Genomic DNA, 16,631 nt, shown 5'->3' with positions numbered 1-16,631 from the left:
CGCTCGATGTTTTGTCCGATTCATTTTATGTTCATCATATCGAATGATTGTTTTAAGTGTTTTAACCATATATTTATATCTAACTTATTTTGGAATGTAGATCTATTTTATTTTTATAGTTTGTCTTATCTCTGTTATTTCGGCAGGCGATAATACGAAGTCAAAGCGCAATTGGCACGACTCAGGCACGTTGATGTTAGCTTGTTCCTACACCTTAATGTTCTCGCAGCACCTGGCAGACCTGGATTGGTTGACGCTGCTCGGCTTGCTGTTGGCAATGATCACAATCATCGCTATGCTTATAATTTGATTTTAGACGCTATAACGTATTAACTCTAAGAATGTTATGTACCATAGTTACGTTTTAAGTATTATATAAAACGAACTTCTTAGGCACACAAATTCAAACCTGGAATAGAATAATGAAAATCTTTTTTTTTTCGAAATTTGTAATAAGTATTAATAAAGTAATTCATTGAAAAAAGGTTTTATTATATTGTAAAAAGAATCGTGGTTGACATTAATATATTATATTATATTATTTAATACGATTTTATACTGTGATTTTATATTTTAACTTTTTGTGCTTATTTAAATTAAAAATTACCTTAAATGTGTGCCAAATATGACCACAGCGAATGAAGATTATATGTTATTTTTTACTTTCGTAAGTAATTATGCATGACTTACCTGTTTGCATGTTAATTATGTTCGTAATGTCGTTGTGTTTTTAGATTTTATTAATATAAAGGTAAAATAACAAACCATAAACACCCCACTGCTGGCCCAATGTTATTTAGTTAAGAATAACGATTCGATTAATATATTGAAATACATTACTTGTCTTATTGTATAAATGAAAGTTACAACGAAAACTTCTTACCTATTTAACTTTTTAAATATTTTATAACCAAGTTTATTTGATCATGTATTTTAGTTAAGTACTTTTATTTTACATTTTCATTTTTTATTAAATATATACAATTGTATTCGTGTAGGTATTTTATATATTGCATTATGTATGAAATACATTTTAAATTGTAAACAAAACTTAATAATGAATGCACTTGAACTTGGTTTTGTTTTAAATTATATAATTTCTTATCTTTTGTCTTATATACTCACATATATATACTTTAACGTTATTTACTATTATTGTGTCGCTATGTTGAGATTATGTTATAATTTCACAATCGTCGTATTGTAATTTAATCCAAGCGGTACCTCTATTTTGATTTTATAATTAAGTTTTTTTTACTGCCTAATATTGACAAAGTATCGATGCTTATCATCGAAAGCGTTCACGTTTAGATCGGAGTTTAATAATTAAAATAAAACACATTATGAGCTTAAATGACAATATATGACCTCAGAAGTATTTTCTTTTATTTTTATTAATATTATTGAAAATCAAAATTAAGATCAAAATTAAAATAAACATTAGGAAATTCTTTAAAGAAGTAACTTATCCAAGAATATGACGTGAATTCGATGCAAACTTTGCGAAATGGAGCGTATCTTTGACGTCGAGATGCAGAAATAACTCTCGCCCAAGTGTTAAATACAATGTTATTAGCCGCTCTTAGAATTAACAACTCTTCCAAATTGATTTGAACTATCAAATTGTATTCAATGAAATCAAAAATGGCCGAAATTTTACCTTATGTTTTTATTGTAGTTGCATGAATTCATATTTGTTAATCTTTTTACAACTATTATTAATTGCGAATGTAAATAAATATACATTATTAATGAAAAATGTCTTTTTCTAGGTGAAAATCAATTGCCACGATAAGTCCTCTCCCGGCCAATTTTAAGAGTTTACTCCGATATTATTTTCTAAGCTATTGTAATTAATTTGTGTATAATTATTACTCTATTATTGTACTTTATTCTACCGTTGTATGTGTAATTACTACTTACTTTTATGTAGAGGCTTCCAGTTACGATCTAAAAGAGCGTTATTTATATGAAAAAAGTTATGATTCAAATAAAATGTTTCAGTTAATATGTTGTTTCATTTCTCTATTAAATATACATATATATCCATAACTATAATAGCTCATTTAATTTACTAATATATCTAAACATTACATTTATAAACACTCACAGAGAAAAACTGTTAGGAAAATCTCAGTAGTAAACAATAAATACTTATAGGAAATCATACGAAAAGGTGTTTCAGTAATTACTTCTCCATATTTGATTATCATTTGATTCCATGGAAGTAAAATGATACAATAAATTTAAAAATAATAGAAATTTAACATAAAATCACCTAACAATGGACAAATAAGATAGAAGTTGTATGAATGGGCCATATTCGAATAAAACATTCACATGCCAAAACATTTTTAATTGATTACTTTGATCTATACTTGGTTTATGAAGCATAATTTGGGCGATATCCATAGGTAGAATACTAAAAATATAATAGTTTTATGTAAATTTAGATATAAATAAAAAGATGCGATACTCATTGTAAGGTTAGTTATTAATATAATTTTTAATTAAAACATTCTTGAAATTTTATGTAAAATTATATATAATATGAGAAAACAATAACTATCAACCGTTAATGTATCGCAGAAAATTTTGTCACTTTAGGTACTTACTTCACAATAATTAAATTCGTTAATTCACAATAAATTTATACAAGTTTACGTTACATTTGGTAGTTTCTCAAATGATTCATTTCAATGATTGAAAGCAATATTTGTATACACAAGACGCGACTCGCGACTTGTGAGTAGTAGTTTCGAAGTAAAACTAATTGATAAGAATATTAGCAACATTATTCTCCGGTATTCATTATGATATAACCAATAAAATATTACCTTTCATTTTAAGAATTTCCTATTCAATTGCAACTCGAATATTATTTTAACGAAAACTGGATATTTATCACTGGACTGTTAATTTGAGTAATTAAATATGATGTGTATTTTGCATTGCATTCGTACTTGCAATATCTAGCAGTGTTTTGAAAATATATGTAATTATTTATAAAGACACCTACACTATATTTTACTAACTAGGAAGACAGCTGTACTGGCGTATGGTTAAAGAACGAAGTACCTATCATTTTACATAGATGGCGTTAAAAGTATGATGTATATTATTTAGTTATTATTTCAAAGAAAACGCTATTTTAAGAAATCTTTTTGAGAGTTATAATCAATACTAATGAATGTTAGAGTTATTAATATTTGTTTGGAAATTATAATTTAATTATGTTCAATAAAAATACAAGAAACTGGCAACATTGTACTGAACTTGACAACTGTCTTAGAATATGCAATACCAATACAAGAAAAACTGACGATGGTTGCGTCGCGTAACATGCTGTGAAATATTTTTGCTTACGGTTTTATTAATTTTTTGAATTAACGATACATTATCATTGGTTGTTAATTATCGACAGTAACCGTTGTATATTTGTAGTATTTCGAGTTATACAGACATTGTTATGTGAGATTGCACGTGTATTTTTACTGTAGAGTTCATAACATCAACCTACTTTGTTCCTGAAACCTGCGAGTGCTGTGGTTTTTAAAAGGTAACGGTTTTATATTTTTATTATTTGCGAATATTCGAGACTGCTTATATGTTATAAAAAATGCATTTTTATTTATTTCACAAGCTTATTCCTTGTTCAGATAAGTAAGATGTCGAGTTGATTGACGTTATCACGTATTGTATTGTATTTACAAAATCGTATGACTTCATACGAATATTTTAAAACTAACTTTGTATGTTTTTTTGGTCTTGTGAATTGGTCATGCTCATGCAACATGTTATTAGAATTTTAAATTATGTATTTTGGGTCACTTTTTGTTACACATACTAAAGTATAGAGGGAAAAAATCTATGTTAAGAGTTTTTCAAACAACTATTTAAATTATTAAATATGACTCAGCAACAAATCGTTCTTGTTTATAGTATATATACATTTGAAATTTTAATATAAAATTGTCATGTATTGGTAAATATTACTCACAAAATATAAATTCGAAGTTAATACAAGTATAGGTTTTTTTTCTAGACTTATTAAAACTTTATTACAAAAGTTTAGTTACTATATATATCATAAATCATGTTTCAAGCAAAATATTTTTCTGTATTATATTATATTGCAATTAATAAAATAGAATCAATTAAAATATCCTAACATATATAAGGTTAGTAATAAGTTTCTTGCTACATTTTGTGCCTTAAAAATTTAATACATATTATATTGTATTAAATGAAGGATGACAAATTATATTAGTACATTCACATTAATGCATATTTTTTTGTTATTCACATGCATATCATTCCTTAAGTCTAACATACAGATAATAAGAAATATCTCTTTAAAACCTACACATGTCAATTAATATCCAATAATAAGATATATTTTTTTATTATTCATTTGAATAATATTTTTTATCAAATATGTACAAAACAGATATGATAGTACTTAACAACTAATTTAGTTTGTAATTTCTAAATCTTTTTTAACAGTAAAATTACAATATTTAACAGTATGATTTAAAAAAGCATGTTTTGATATTTGAAACAACATAAAAATGATCTCACCGTATGGGAAGCAATAAATCTGGACCATCATCTAATTGGGCAAAGAAACTCATGCTATTTTTAGTAGCCATTCATAAAATATCTTCCTGGACCTTAAGGCCAAACTTGTTACAATCAGGATAACATCCTACATGGATGTTACATAAAAGTGAATCATCATTGAGTACTATATATTTAAAATGATTTTTTTTTTAAATTATATTTCAAATAAGATGTCCAGTGTTTATAATTTATTTTTGATATTAACATAAAGCTTTATATTTACAATAAACATTTTTCTAATATTTAAATAATTTTCAGAATAAAAATGGTGCTTTTCCAATTCGATAAGAACAGTAATAAATAATTTGTCTCACAGTTTTATTATTGTTTTTGTCTTTATATCTTTTGATATATAGACATTTGAGGAAATTCAAAAAAAATTCAATTTTTTACAACGTAGAGTCCAGAAAGTCTTAAGTAACGAAGTCAGAATAATAATTTGATCCAATAAGGGTGACCTGCAAAGTGTAATTTAATTGTAAAACATACTGAAATTACCAAAAGTAGCATTATCATAAAGTTGCCTTTTCAAATACTTTAGTATTGGTTTTTGATATGCAAAGTAATAAAAATGAAGTTTATTTTAAAAGGTGTTTAAAAAATAATACACAAGAATGCACATGATTGCTATATTCAATGCAACAATCACAACAACCAACGAGCCATATGTAACTGTGATTCTGTGCTAGGCAATAATCACTGTTTCCGTTAAATGTCTCAGTTTTCTAAACACTGGTATTCATATATTTCGCTATTGTTTTGTATTTATGGCTAATAGAAAATTGTTGTTCAAATTAATGTTATCATCACATGTAGAGTTGCAGTTTTCAACCGAAAAACCATACTTTATTTTTAAATAGAAAGTCGTTTTTTTTAAATGTCGGGAAAATTCCTCCCTTGAGGTAATTCTGAAATCCATTGCGATGGCTGTCCTCTGCATTACGCTATCGTTTTGACATAACGCATCTGCGGCCCCTCCAGTGCGCCGCCCGATCGCATTCGGCAGAACTCTGGGGAAAGGGCGCGACTCGTCTCAAACCTGATTTCGTGCCTCAACCACCCGTATGGTGACTTGGAAGCTACCCATTAGCGAAAATATATACAAGGATTATTATAGGCATATATATGCGAAATTAACTAAAAGCAAAGAAATAATTACGATTAAAAACTCATTGTTACTACAGATTAATAAACTGTTTAACTTGTAAACAAGATATTTAATTGGGTGCAACTTAAGAAGGGCTTGTATACAAACATATAGATAAGCGTAATATCAATATTTAAAAGAAATTATTCAAAGAACATGATAATATATACCAATACAAGTTATTGGTTATTTTCAACTTATTTTATATTTATATGAGAGTTGTAACTGTCTTAATATCAAAAGTACGTAGCCCAACAGTAGGATACAAACCATGAACAAGGTTATTTCCCGTAGTACAAGTAAAGTTGGGAGATTTATACCCGATCAAAAAACTTATAAGTATATTTTTATCAACGTAATACACAATTATATTTTTTTCTATTCCGTTAAAAGTTTAATGGCATTCAACACAGATCATTTTGCTTGACATTTATGATTTGTTGTACCATATTAAGCTACCAGTTATAGTTACGGCTAGTAGCAACGGGATTAACTTTCATAATTTAAACCAATCCTATGATTCACATTGCGCGCCATTTTCAAAGTAACAACTCGTCATTTGAAATTAATTTTAATATACATTCAGTGTTTGTCACAGTTTCCATTTTTAAATCTTGTTATCTTAATCTCATCGTGGTTTTTCGAAAAGCAATAATATTAGCATAGTTTGATAAATCTGTCCAGAGCTCAAGTTATTTTTATAAACTAATTAGAAAGAAACGCAAAACAGAATTTGCAGTTAAGTGCAATCATGATTTGTTTATTGTAATAAACTGTTACGGTTACTGTCTTCAAAAGAAAATCGTTTCTAAAATATTGTTGACTTCCAACATTCAATGAATGTTACCGACCGAATGATTTTATTTACTAGTTGTCGCCGAGGTTTCTCTCGCGTTTTAGGGTTTTTTCGCCAGGTATCCTGTATACTATGTACCTTGGAGTTCAAGCTTAGTTCGTACCAAATTTCATCAAATTGGATTCAATTGTTTAGACGTGAAAGAGAAACAGACAGACAAAGAGATTAACTTTCTCATTTATATAGATTAAAACGGAACTATCCTACTGAGTAGCATTAAGTACTCCAGTGTTTGGTAAATTTTTTTAATTCACTAAAACCCGTGCCAGGGTTTTTTTTAATAACATTTCTTGGCAGATGGCCAAATGGGGCCCCTGGCGGTAAGTGGTCACAACTATCCTTTGACAAAGGCGCCGTGATTTTAACAATTTTTTTCATCATCATTGCGCAAAACAAACCCTGGTAACTAGTTCCTAACACAAGCAATGCCCCATCGACTACTACTAACTAACGTGTTATGTCCCTTGTGCCTGTAGTTACACTGGCTCACCCAACCTTCAAACTGGAAACACTACTAAGTTTTGCATCTTAGCGGTACAATATATTATGAGTGGTCGTAAATACTGGTTGATAGTTTATATGCTCAATCCCGTTGCTCACTTAAGGTACCAAAATACCAAAATGCTAAAATAAATAAGAATTAATGTAGTTTTAAATTTCACCTTTATTTTAGAGATGTATCTTCTGGTTTGAGGTGAGCTAATGTAATACAACAGGTACACGTAATAAACATTTCAGTTTCAACGGTTGGTGGTGTAACTTAGTAAGGAATAGTTAATACTCGTTTAAGTAGCTTAATTCTTGGATGTAGTTGACCGCTTATCAGGTGGCCAAGGGTCAATCGGTCAAAATATAAATAAAAAATAAATAAATATATAATTGTTGTCTCTTGTTATTTAAACTAACCTCTTTAAATTATCTTATTTATTACATATATTTATTTGTTTTACCAGAACGTTCTATTAATTAGGTCGAGAATATATTTAATTTTTCATTAGTAAAAATATGTCAATTTTATTTATTTATTAGTACTGCGTTGTATATGACACGAAACAGAAAAAATATTTAGAATATTTTTAATGGATGTGGTATGTAATTGTCATTGCGATAACATATTTATTCTGACCTTATACCTACATTAAAACAATTGTACATATATTCATAGTAGATAGCTACTTCATGTCTCAATGTTCTCGCGACTATGTCTCGGGAAAAGTAATGTATTGTTTCTGTAATTGCTGTACGAAAGTAGGGTACAAGGCCGCGATTTATATTGCTACCGTGGAGACGGAAGCCGGAGACTTGTAGACAAGTGCTTACGGATAGATATCACTTTACACATTTACTTACCATCTCGAACGAATTATTCAACCGGCGAGTTCCGATTTCAAATTGATTAGCGGCTTCGTTCGAAATATTTGTTTTCGTGCAGAACATGTTATTTTATTTTTTTTTAATATTAGATTTATGTTTTGAATATTGAAAATAGAATAATCGAAAATTGAAATGAAATTGGTTAACCAAATAAAATTCTGTGAAAAGTGCAACGCTTTTTTATTTATGAAATAATTTCACAAAATCTGTAAGCAATGATGACAATACCACTTACTCACTTATCACTAGTTCGTTGAAATGATAAGAAATTACAGCAAGGACGTTGCTATTGTGGTTACACTTGATCCGGGTTTAACGGAAATCGACTCCCAAGCAATGTAAATTGGGAAAAAACTTTAGGCCCAACTATGTATAAGATCAGAAATTTGTAGGTATGTTAGGTTAATCTTAAAACAGTACGAGTTAATCAAATTTACAATAATTAATTATCATAGAGATGAGTATTCAGGAACTCAATACCAACATAGAGTTCCTTCCAGAAAACTTACTCTGTTGGTGTGTTTTTTGTTTTAATATAAACTACCACTAATAACTAATTTGATGGTGATCACCTTTCAAGTAATTAAAAAGTGGTGGGATCTCAAAGCTATGAGACTCATGAACTTGGAATTAAGCAAATCTACCATTACCAAACAAGTATCTATCGAGAACAGAGCGTATTAAAGTCATAAATAATCACACAAATTTCACAAATAAATCGGTAGTATAGGTCAGGTGAGACGAAGCGCGATGTGAGAAAATAGAGAAAAAAATAACCAGATTTCTGGGAAAAAAACCTAAGCTTTGATCAACGTTCGCATTGTACGAACATATTCATTAATCCTGTATAAAAAAGTCGTTTCGTCTAGGAAAATAATAACCGAAAACCTAGTTGATTATATATGTTAATTGAAGTCTTACATGTCTTAATAAATAAAACATAAAAAAAAAAGAAAATAGCTTCGAGTATATCAAATGGTAATCTTTAAGACGACGACGTATCGAGTGACTTAAACAAGGTAAACCCGTTTAATATGATAATCGATTTCCATTAAATGTTTTATCGAACAGAGTTGACCAAGTAAGCTCACTTTCACCACATTTGGCTTACCATAAGGTCACCTTGGCAAAAATTAGTTCCTTATTTGAAATTTCTTATTTCCGGTATCTGACTTTACCACTATGGTGTCATGATGCAATTTTATGAAACCATAACGGAAATAATGTTCGCTGTATATTCGTTCACCTTCATACTTTGTTCAATATTGTAAGTATATTTCTTACCATATTATATATTACCATACCAAATCATATAATATATTCTTGCTCAAGAGATTTACACTCAACTTTGGTCTTAAATAAGATTCCATACCTTTGTTGCAAGCTTGATGATATTTAAATCAATATGCAAAGAGTTTATTGTTTACATAACTTGATAGATTTTATTTTCGCTGAATAATCAACAAGAAATTAATTTAAAACCTCGTTGAATTAAAAGAAAAGTAATAGGAAATAATTATTTTTTATTTCAATCTACAAATGCATCTGCTTCTTGATTTTATTCCAAGTTAGAGGTGTCCAGGACAGAACCGGCTTCCGCGTGACGTGTTCTGAGCGCGACTAATGGGTCGCTTCGTGCCAGTATCGTTCTTCTCGTCGCGCTAACAGGTGCGCTCTTGGTACTCTTGCGTCTCTCTGTTATCCTGGTACTTTTCGCGACAATCCAAACAAGGAAAGTGGTGTGTTTTGTGTATGCTAATTAATGTCGACCTGGAAATCGAATATTCTCGCAACCCAAGCCGATAACTCCTATAAAAGGTAATCCGTGACACATATAAAATATATTTTTATATATATTATTTTTTTCGGTATCATTTACGAAACATGCAATGGACGCAATTTATCGATATAATCGCAGCCGTTAATTTCACTGGTCGCGCATTCAATTATCTGTAAATTTTACATCTATCTTTTTAAATTGAGAGAAAGTTGCTAAACTAAATCGAATGAAACAAGATATTTTGTCCTTGTTCGTATAACTTTCTTCCAAATCTCCATAGACATATAATTTATTTATTGAAATAAAAATAAAATTAAATCCAAAAGTGACATTAACATAAGCGATGATGAATCGAGCCGTTACTTTAATCTAGACATGACCTTAACGGTCATGAATATTAAATATGGTTTAAACGGACATGTCTCGCACTTAAATAGTCCGTGTCGATGAACTTGATAGTTGTTTAATAAAGCGCTATATTTATCTATTATCGTGTTGTCATTAAAAATAGCAACTAATCTTTTGTTCAGTGCATAACTATAGACGACGAAAATACTAGTGTCTAATTTCAACGGAATTCTGCCACATGTGTATTCCACCAACCACCTCAGCCCAGCAGTGGGAAATTCACAGGCTGCTAATGAGATCTGTATGATGAAAGATGATGATTGAGATATCATCGCTGAGTCGCAAGAAACTGACGCAAAGAGTATGAGTTTTAGAAAGACCTTTTCTTTTATGGTGACAAACATTGTGTTTGGATGACTTGAAAACAAGATTATTATGAGAAATGCATACACTAACTTACTAATATTATTTCAAACAACAAATAATTGATTTAACATAACGTGTGTTCAATTAGTTAAAATTTAAATGTTTAATAGCTACACATAAACTAAAAGGGAAAATTTAATGAACTAGGTAAAGTAAATAGTAACTAAATTGTTTAATTAGTACCTCCTCTATTTGACCGTGTGACCTATCTAAATAATTTGCGTTCATTCGGAATAGCGTAGGTATACAAAATGTAACATCCAAAATAGTTAATAGCATGACAAGGACGAGATAAAAAGTTGCAAACTCGTATGAAATGTTGGAAACGTCTACACAAGGACAAATGTTTTAAGAAATTGTTGTAAGATAACCAAAGATATATTTTTTTTTTTTCGGAAGCTGCGTCTGTAGTTCAACATTAAAAAGCCGGATCGTGACTCATAAATTCGCAAATGACACAATTTTGGATCAAAAGTTGATATTAACATGAGTTAACTAAAGTTTCTTTAACGTACTAGTTTCGACCGCGGCTCTGCGTGCTACTGGGCGATCCTTTATTCCTATTATATAACCCTTAGACGTATGCAAAATTCATCATAAATCAATTTTATGATGTTCGGTAGTGAAAACGCAATAAACAAACAAACTTATGGATTTATAATATTAGTTCGGATACCTTTGGATTGTATTTTGTATACCGTGTAATTACACTGTATAAAATACACATATATAAATGTTTTTCCATTCTTGTAAAACCGTCGCCGTCCACTGATCTATATTTATCGTTGAATCATTCGCTTTGTGGTTATAAATCTCAAAAGAAGTCAGATATTCTATGACATTCATATTAGCATTACGAGTTATTTTTAACGTGCTAATGCTTTATAAATATTGTTATTTGATAAACCAATCCGTGTATTTAAAATAAAGATTAAAACAGAATTATATTTAATATCGAATGCGAAAGATTTCATATTTTATTGATTGATATATGTTATAAATGTATAGAATTATTATTATAAATATTTTTTTTATATAAAAGTAACGCGTGCTGCTTTTTTGTTCTTTTCTTGATATAGTAAATCGATCAAATGCTCATTGTAGCTTAAAGTATAAAGACCTTTTATGAAGAGAAAATTGTTAAGGCTAGTCGATAAAGTTGATGTGACGTTGCATGTATTTACACGATATACGACGCAGTGCGCTTATTACGCCAGTAAGGATGTTCATACTTTTCTTGGTTGAGCAAGGAGAGCTATAGACGTATCCTACATAGATATATCATTATTAAGAAATCTCTATTTTCTAATTCTAAATGCTTACTCGTATCGATTTTATAATTCTGAAATTAATGTGATTTGTGTGTGATAGTAATGATATGATTTTATCATTTGTAAAAATATCATTTTTTTTTGTTTATTTTATATGTAGTTATTTTTAGAAGTAAGATAATCTTATCAATTAAAAACAATAAAAATTAAATTTATAATAATTTCCTGAAATATCAGATTATAAGACTCGTACTTAATTGGTTACCGACTGGTCTGCTGCTGGTCTGCTGCTCCAATGCGGGTTGGTGGATCCACCACTGGAGCAGCGTGATGGAATATGCTCTAAATCTTCTCCTCCAAGGGAGAGGAGGCCTTAGCCCAGCAGTTCATATGGAAAATAACGTGAGGAAATTGCATGTTGGTCGCATCACTCGCATTAAAGGATCTTAGTGAATTTTTTCTCAAAATCTCAAAAGCAGGAGGCCTTTGCCAAGTTACATTTACGGGCTTTAATTTGATGTATTGGTTGAAAGAGAGAAACAAAGAACAATGCAACATAAAAAACATATCTCGAAATTTACGGTACTTTTTCTGACTGCAACGAGACTCGCGTTTTTGAGCTCTCCTGTCATGATTTTATTTCTTGAAATAAAAATTAAGAAAGAAATTAAAAGATTAAACGTTCTTGTAATATTGTATCGAATTTGATAATATATGACCAATTTACAATTTGAAATTTATTGTCGTTGATAAGATAAGAAAAAGTTTCCAATTTCGCGTAGTAAATCAATCCATCATGGGGCAATGTATTCGATTTTTCATTCGCAAAAAAAAAGTATTTTGACATAAAATAGTATTTGATATAAAAACTAATAGATTATAAAAAATCAACGAATTCTAAACTCGTTGAATTTCAAGCGTTCCGTTTCCATCTTGAAAAAATAGCAATTAAATTTTTAAAGATCCAAAATGCATGCAGTATTTGATTTTACTTTATTGCACAAGTAGATTCTCGTACGAACATATTGTTATATAAATATTTAAAATGAAATGGTGGTCGTAAAGGTCTTAATTTATATATAGGGCTCAATATATATAATAGATCAATATATTGCCCACTTAATAGTCGATAATGTTTAACCAGAATGTTTATATTTTTTATTTTATTATTATAAGGTAGTGTAAGATCACATTCTTAAAATTCTTGCTGGGCTCCTACAAAGAAATTTAGATTCATATACTTTATTCTATATCGAAGAAAACACAGACATGAAGCAAGCTATGTCTTAATTTATAGATAATTCTGTTGCGTCTCCAAGTCAATCACAGTCCTATATTCATTACGCAAAAACCCATATTTATTTAGTAAAGTAATTATCTTTGTTTTAATAATTACACTTATCAATATTAATTGTAAAAGAATAATGTAGGTACAGTTATTCCAAACCTGACCTACTTCAAGTGACTACAGATACTTCCAAATGCGGATGCTGATTGGTCCGTTTTTTTTTTGCGATTCGTTTATATTTTTAAGTAACAGTCTTGTTCGCTTGTTGTCATAGCGATTCTTCATTCTGATAATATATAATATAGAACATTTTATTTGTTTGCTTTGTTCTGATAAAGAATTTATGTTATTTGTAAAAGAATTATAGCCTTGAAAGTGAGTATATTTGGTTCTGGAAAAAAAGACACGTTGCAGGATTAATTATGCAGGTTTTATTTATATAAATTTAACATACAATGTTTCTCACCTGTTCAACTAAATATCACGTTTAAATCAATTGCGAAAATATTCTTTTGAAGTCGTTAGAGACGCACTAGTTTGAATTTCAATTCAGTTATAATGCACTATGTTTAGAATCTTCATTTGTCAGTCGTTACATTATGGCATAGGAAAAGACAGTGAAACCCTATATAATAACTGGTTTACCTTGTCATATTGCGGAGGTTAGACGATTAATAACGTCTCAATTCATCTATAGACTTATTCAATATTATCTGTTTATAAGTTAAAATGTGTATTGTCAACAAAGAAAAGAACTAATATTTGATTAGTCATTTCTCGAATATACCTTATCGTAATATTAATAAAGCTTCAATTCGAAAAATATAAGTTTTTTTTTATATCACAAATTCTCGAAGACGTTTTATCACGAGCTCAGTCTTCTTTCTTATTGTGTTGATTAACTGAGCAAAGCAATTTAAATGACCTTATGGTAATTTCGCCATCAATCCATATTAGTCACATTAATTGACGAAGCATTAAATAAACTAAGACAAAGAGAAATTGATTTGTTTAAGCGTATGTATTATATGTCCATTAGTTCGAGATTAAACCGTTTGACGGGCATTTCTAATCAACTTAATAGCTTCCTAGCAATAGCAAGAGAAGTACGTAGCTCTGAATCATCGGCGACTTTTGCAAATTGCGATAATATATTTATGCACATGATTCGTGTGACGAGAATGATTTACAGAACGTTAAGTAACTTCTCATTTGAAACGTTTCGATATCGGTTAGGTTGTTTGATATTCACATTTTATTCGCCCCATAATCCGAATATTGAAAATCACTTAAATGGTTTTTTAAAGTAACAAATAAAATGGGATTTATTCTCCTTAATGGCTATGAGTCTCATCTACCTATGAGACTATTAGTAAGTAGTCATCTTCGCTCATATTGGCACTCTAGAATCATTAGCTGTTCCTTAATTTAGGTAAGTCGAACGTCGATAAATCGACAGCACTCTACAATTCTGTTGAAACTCTTGTTCTCTTCTATTCAAGCCTCAATACTTCTAGGCGCTTCGAAATAATCAATATTTCTCTCTAAGTCTACCATAGGAAGTTCGAGTAAGAAATATTGTACCTGTTAAATGTACTGGCTCGCTTATCTTTTGAATCAGAACATGGATCATATGAATACAAAGTGTTCACATTTAGCGGTTTAATTATTTAAATAGACTAATTATCCAAACGTGCTTGCCTTATCCCCCAGGAAATATGAAACATACATAAACAAACAGTACATAATAAAAACTACGTGATGAAATTTAAATAATATAATTATTAATATCGACTTACGTAAATGAACAAAGAAAGTATCGAGGGAGCGTTTCGTAAAACAAGTTTGTGATATAAGGAAAGTTCCGAACGAACGGTCGACTGCTCGTCGCATTTATGTTTATGAGCTGTGTTAATATTGACATATAGTATTATCGTATTCATATCATATGTCACAGTGAAGTTAAGCTCACGTTCAAAGATAAACTTCCAGGAATGGGTGTATTTACGAGTACAGCGCCAAACACTCGACTGAAATGAAAACATGTTTACGCTTATCCTAAATTAATTTCGGTAAATTATAGGTATAAAGTTACTATAAAAAAAATAAAAAGTAGTATAAACTTATCTCTAATAAATAAAATCTTCTGAACCAATATACATACATCATACTTATACTATACGTATGTAGTATGTAGCGAGTTTCGGAGGTTTTCGTATATAATACGTGACAACGTCCGCCGACGGTTTTCGTCTTATAAAATCTTAAGTGTTCATTTCCTTTTTTATATTAACTTTAGTTTTGTGCAAAGTATCAATTGTGATCAGTGCATTAAAATAGGGAAATTTTTACCTATATCCGCGGTGAGGACAAGTTAAGAATTCAATTCAATTCAAAATATGACCTATACCATACCTAATTACTAAAAAGCTTGTAAAAATAATACGGCAATAAAAAATCTACTCTATTAAGTAATAAATAATAACGATTTGTTTGATAAAGCTTGTTGTATAATCCGATGTTTTAATTGCAAGGTTTCATTAAGGATCATTAAATAAGGTCATAACAGTCTATCGCATAATATTGTCTCAATAACTACACTACTATTGCTATTGATAGACTAATTAACCTCATACAGCATAGCTTTTGCATTCAATTTATCATTGTCACGTGCAAAATATATCATAACTTGTTTGTTTTCGATACTACACTTGTATAACTATGTAGTTGCTTCTTCGTATATTTCTAGTGAGATATTGAGTTAACTAAAAGTATATACATTTGTGATATCCTCCTGACCAATTTCGCCGTCGGCGGTAATTCTCAAGGGAGTCTAGTCATTTTCGCTGGACGTATACCTAGTAGTATTCAAGTGTGTCAGCAGACATAAATGTGCACTATATTTTCTCATAATCCGATGGGACGTGAAATCTGATTCTAGTCGAAAGACTTCACCTATAGGAAAAAAGTGTTACGTGCTTGCCGAAGCACGGGTGTGTTAACACAGCCAATTATCAGACTCCGTGCTGCTGACTGAGAATTTATCGACGCAAAAATCCAATAATATTTTAACGGTCCGACCAGGGGCTCAAACCGAGAACATCGAGTACTGCGGCCCCATAAGCTATTCACTAGATTAACGGTGCATCCCATGTGTATTGCCTTAATGATCTCGCTGTTTTCTTATATTTATGCCGTCAGTGTTATCGTTAATGTTCTTAAGAGACACTCGGGACTCCCTCTTTTATATGAAAATGTCCTCGATCCCTTATCGCGAATACTCGAGACCTCGTGCAGAGATCGTTTTCAGTGTGATCTGAATTTATTTTTGTTTCGCTCCCGGAGCGGGATGTGGCGAGAATAATGATTTATGCATTGAACTCTGCGAATAAGTGTTATATAACGATCGTTTCGATTTATAATCGTCTGCATTGGCAATACCAAGATTGATGGAAGTCGATGTAGTTTTTTGCATCACGATACGAACTCTATGATGTAATTCATGTTGTTTTTTGCTT

The 16,631-nt window shown here is 30.0% G+C and overlaps 2 protein-coding genes across 8 annotated transcripts in view; both read left to right on the top strand.

The window, feature by feature from the left end:
• LOC113403060 (MATH and LRR domain-containing protein PFE0570w-like) overlaps positions 1-2,008 on the top strand; it is a 107,846-nt gene extending 105,838 nt beyond the window's left edge. Inside the window, exon 3 of one of the 4 annotated variants that reach the window (XM_026643504.2) lies at positions 1,773-2,008. In XM_026643504.2, the coding sequence (XP_026499289.1) occupies positions 1,773-1,795 (23 nt within the window). In that variant the 3' untranslated portion in view covers positions 1,796-2,008. Of the gene's footprint in view, positions 1-146; positions 919-1,772 lie in introns of those variants that run through there. The other 3 variants (XM_064217244.1, XM_026643502.2, XM_026643503.2) reach the window with 3 other exon arrangements.
• Positions 2,009-3,304: 1,296 nt separating this feature from the next.
• LOC113403058 (supervillin-like) overlaps positions 3,305-16,631 on the top strand; it is a 182,131-nt gene continuing 168,804 nt past the window's right edge. For 3 of the 4 annotated variants that reach the window (XM_026643493.2, XM_026643492.2, XM_026643490.2), the window contains exon 1: positions 9,635-9,818. The gene's annotated coding sequence lies outside the window, so the exon portion shown is untranslated. Of the gene's footprint in view, positions 3,560-9,634; positions 9,819-16,631 lie in introns of those variants that run through there. The other variant, XM_026643491.2, reaches the window with a different exon arrangement.

The sequence above is a fragment of the Vanessa tameamea genome, chromosome 16, assembly GCF_037043105.1.
Source record: "Vanessa tameamea isolate UH-Manoa-2023 chromosome 16, ilVanTame1 primary haplotype, whole genome shotgun sequence".
Taxonomy (NCBI): Eukaryota; Metazoa; Arthropoda; class Insecta; order Lepidoptera; family Nymphalidae; genus Vanessa; species Vanessa tameamea.
The sequence above is the reverse complement of the archived record's forward strand: the minus strand, read 5'-3'. Positions and strand labels throughout refer to the sequence as shown.